This window comes from Leptosomus discolor, unplaced genomic scaffold (genome assembly GCF_034619465.1).
Source record: "Leptosomus discolor isolate bLepDis1 unplaced genomic scaffold, bLepDis1.hap2 HAP2_SCAFFOLD_35, whole genome shotgun sequence".
Lineage (NCBI taxonomy): Eukaryota > Metazoa > Chordata > Aves > Leptosomiformes > Leptosomidae > Leptosomus > Leptosomus discolor.
The window spans coordinates 2,053,987-2,057,153 of NW_028237764.1; the positions used below are offsets into that span (position 1 = coordinate 2,053,987).

Below are 3,167 nucleotides of genomic sequence, written 5' to 3' on the forward strand. Positions count from 1 at the left end.
CCGAGAAACTTTGGAGTTTGCATCTGACTTTGACTCCTCCAGAGGTTTCCTCAACTTCCCCTCAGTCTCTGAGTTTCACAGACTTAGCACCAAAACCACCAGAGAGATGATTAAAAAGTTCTTGGGCTGTTGCTGTGCTGCTGATCTGGGCTGGGCTTCTGGGACAGAGAGAGCTCCTAGCAAGCAGGCAGAGCTGCAGGGAGACAGCTCTGCCCAGCAGCAGCTGCTCTGCCAAGCGCAGCAGGGCTGAGGGGGCTGCCTGTGGGCACCAAGGAGAAAGGAGCGGGGTAGAGAGAGGTTGAAGGCAGGGGAGAGGGGGAGGATGGCTGAGAGCTCACTGGAGGAGAACTCTTCCCAGCCTCTGACACAGTAAGTCTCTGGGTGCAGGGTGATGTGTCGGTGGCTCCTTGCAGGATCTCCTGAATGTGTCCAACCTCTGGGATCTGTCTGTGATGCAGAAAAGAAAGACGGGCTGCAGAGCAGGGCTTCCCTCCTGCAGTGTGAGAGGGACAAGGCATGACGGCTGCCTACTCATGGAGATGGATTGGGGGTGTGAAGGTGGGTGTGCAGCCAGGGTTGCCCAGGGCTGTCCTTCCAAGCAGTGTCTCTTCACCCAGGGGGGCTGTGACCAGGGGCATGGACTCTGTCACCAGACTACATCAGCACTCAGCCTGCACAGGGATCTCCTCATACAGCTGTGGGGAGAAGCTGTGGCTGGAAGGACAGATCCTCAGCAAAGATGCATCTCTCCTGACACATAAACCTCTTCCTTCTGCAGAGAGAAGGGACTGAGAGCAACCAGCATGGGATGTCACCAACTTGGAGGTGCTATGTCTGCTGTGTAAGGAGAAGGCTTTCCCGAGTGCCAGCTGCCTTCCTCTCCTGTTCCCCATTTGCAGAAGGATCAGGGTATTGCTCTGCATTTTTTTTCTCCAATTCCTGCTGCTCCTGTTCTTGATTGTGGAAGCTCTGGGTTGTGCTCTGGGTTACACTCTCTGTGAGTGTAACGTATCTCAGATGCATTTGAAACACTGATCCTTGGGGCCTCTGGGCAATTCATTGTGTGGGGCTTGGAAACAAGTGACTTTCCCTTCAGGAGATGCCGGGCACTGTCTTTTGGGAATGTGAGCCTCTCCCTGGGGTGAAGAGTTTGAAGTGCCCTTCTCCCCTACTGATACACTTCAGCAGGGGAGGGTGGGAACCTAAAGACAGCCCTATTCTCCCCCACAGGCACGCTGCTGTTATCATATCTGGAGAGAGCCTGGAGATGGAAAAGGAGGGTGAGAAAGGTTCTGTGTCGGCCGTGAGTGATTCCTTTGCAGACTTTGCTGTTCAGGAGAGCAGAGTTGGAAGGGCTGGGTCCCTCCCTGGGCTCTTCCCTCTCAGACACAGCAGGTCTGGGTGCTGACTCCATAGCACTGCAATAAATAGGGACAATTGTCACATGGTCACTGAGTCAAATACCTCTCACTCAACTGAAGGCACCCATTGCCAGGAACACCTACTGAATACGCGAGCTGTTTGAAACCACTGCAAAAGCAGAGGTCTGACTTCTCTGGAGGCCACGGGCAGAGCCCCGGCTTGTGAATCCTGAACTCACAAACAGAAACTGTCAGAAGGTCCCCCAAAAGAATGAGAAGTGAATGTTGGGGATATCTGTGAGAAATGGCATAAGCTGCCTCAGAGAAATCTCTCCTGACTTGTCAATATCTTCTCCTCTTTCAACAGTCTCCCATTCCTACAGTGAAATAATGTCCAATGCCAGCTCCATCACTCAGTTCCTCCTCACGGCGTTCGCAGACAAAAGGGAGCCGCAGCTCTTGACTTTTGGGCTCTTCCTGAGCATCTACCTGGCTGCCCTCCTGGGCAACGGACTCATCATCACCGCTGTAGCCTGTGACCACCACTTCCACACCCCCATGTACTTCTTCCTCCTCAACCTCGCTGTTCTTGACCTTAGCTCCCTCTCCACCACTCTCCCCAAAGCCATGGCCAATGCCCTCTGGAACACCAGGGCCATCACCTACTTGGGATGTTTTGCCCAGGGTTTTGTATTTGTCTACTTGATTTCAGCAGAGTATTTTCTTCTCACAGTCATGGCCTACGACCGCTACATTGCCATCTGCAAACCCCTGCACTACGGGACCCTCCTGGGCAGTAGAGCTTGTGTCCACATGGCAGCAGCTGCCTGGGGCAGTGGGTTTCTCAATGTTGTGCTGCACACGGCCAATACATTTTCACTGCCCCTCTGCCAGGGCAATGCTGTGGACCAGTTCTTCTGTGAAATCCCCCAGATCCTCAAGCTCTCCTGCTCAGACACCTACCTCAGGGAGGCTGGGCTACTTGTGGTTTGTATCTGTTTAGCTTTTGGGTGTTTTGTGTTCATTGTGGTGTCCTACGTGCAGATCTTCAGGGCTGTGCTGAGGATCCCCTCAGAGCAGGGACGCCACAAAGCCTTTTCCACCTGCCTCCCTCACCTGGCCGTGGTCTCCCTGTTTATCAGTACTGCCTTTTTTTCCTACCTGAAGCCCCCCTCCATCTCCTCTCCATCCCTGAACCTCCTGCTGGCAGTTCTGTACTCGGTGGTGCCTCCAGCAGTGAACCCCCTCATCTACAGCATAAGGAACCAGGAGCTCAAGGACGCCCTGAGGAAACGATTGACTGCTTGCTATTCAGAAACAACAATGAACTGCCCGTCTTCTTCTGCGTATCACTCGTGATACAACACATTACTGGCATAGCCTGTAGGTTTGGGAGGTTGTTTGATTTGGTTTCTTTGGTTTTTGCATTTCTTGTTTCTATTAAATCTGTCCAGAAACCCTCTCCTTATTCTTCATCCTACTTATATATCATTATCTCTCCATCTCTGAACCTGGTGATGGTAGTTCTGTACTTGGTGGTGCCTCCAGCATTGAACCCCCTCATCTACAGCATGAGGCACCAGGAGCTCAAGGATCACCTGAGGAAACTGATTCCTTGCTCATTGTTCAACAGTGATAAAATTTTTACCTTTCTCCAAAAATGATTCACAAAGTATCTGATTCCAGACTGCTTTGGGTTTTTTTGTGTTTGGTAGGGGTTTTGGAGTTTGCATTTTTTCCTTCACTTTCATTTGGAGATGTTTTATTTTGTTATCAATATCTTTAGTATTATTTGTATTTCTGTTA

The 3,167-nt window shown here is 51.3% G+C and overlaps 1 protein-coding gene across 1 annotated transcript; it reads left to right on the forward strand.

Annotated features, from left to right (window-relative positions):
* Nucleotides 1–1,751: 1,751 nt before the first annotated feature.
* Nucleotides 1,752–2,720, forward strand: LOC147412993 (olfactory receptor 14A16-like). The gene has a single exon (XM_086480860.1). The coding sequence runs from the start codon at nucleotides 1,752–1,754 to the stop codon at nucleotides 2,718–2,720; it is 969 nt and encodes a 322-aa protein (XP_086336986.1).
* Nucleotides 2,721–3,167: the final 447 nt, after the last annotated feature.

Bases quoted from the DNA above. Each gene is read 5' to 3' on its own strand.
- LOC147412993 (XM_086480860.1), top strand. From the start codon at position 1,752: ATGTCCAATGCCAGCTCCATCACTCAGTTCCTCCTCACGGCGTTCGCA.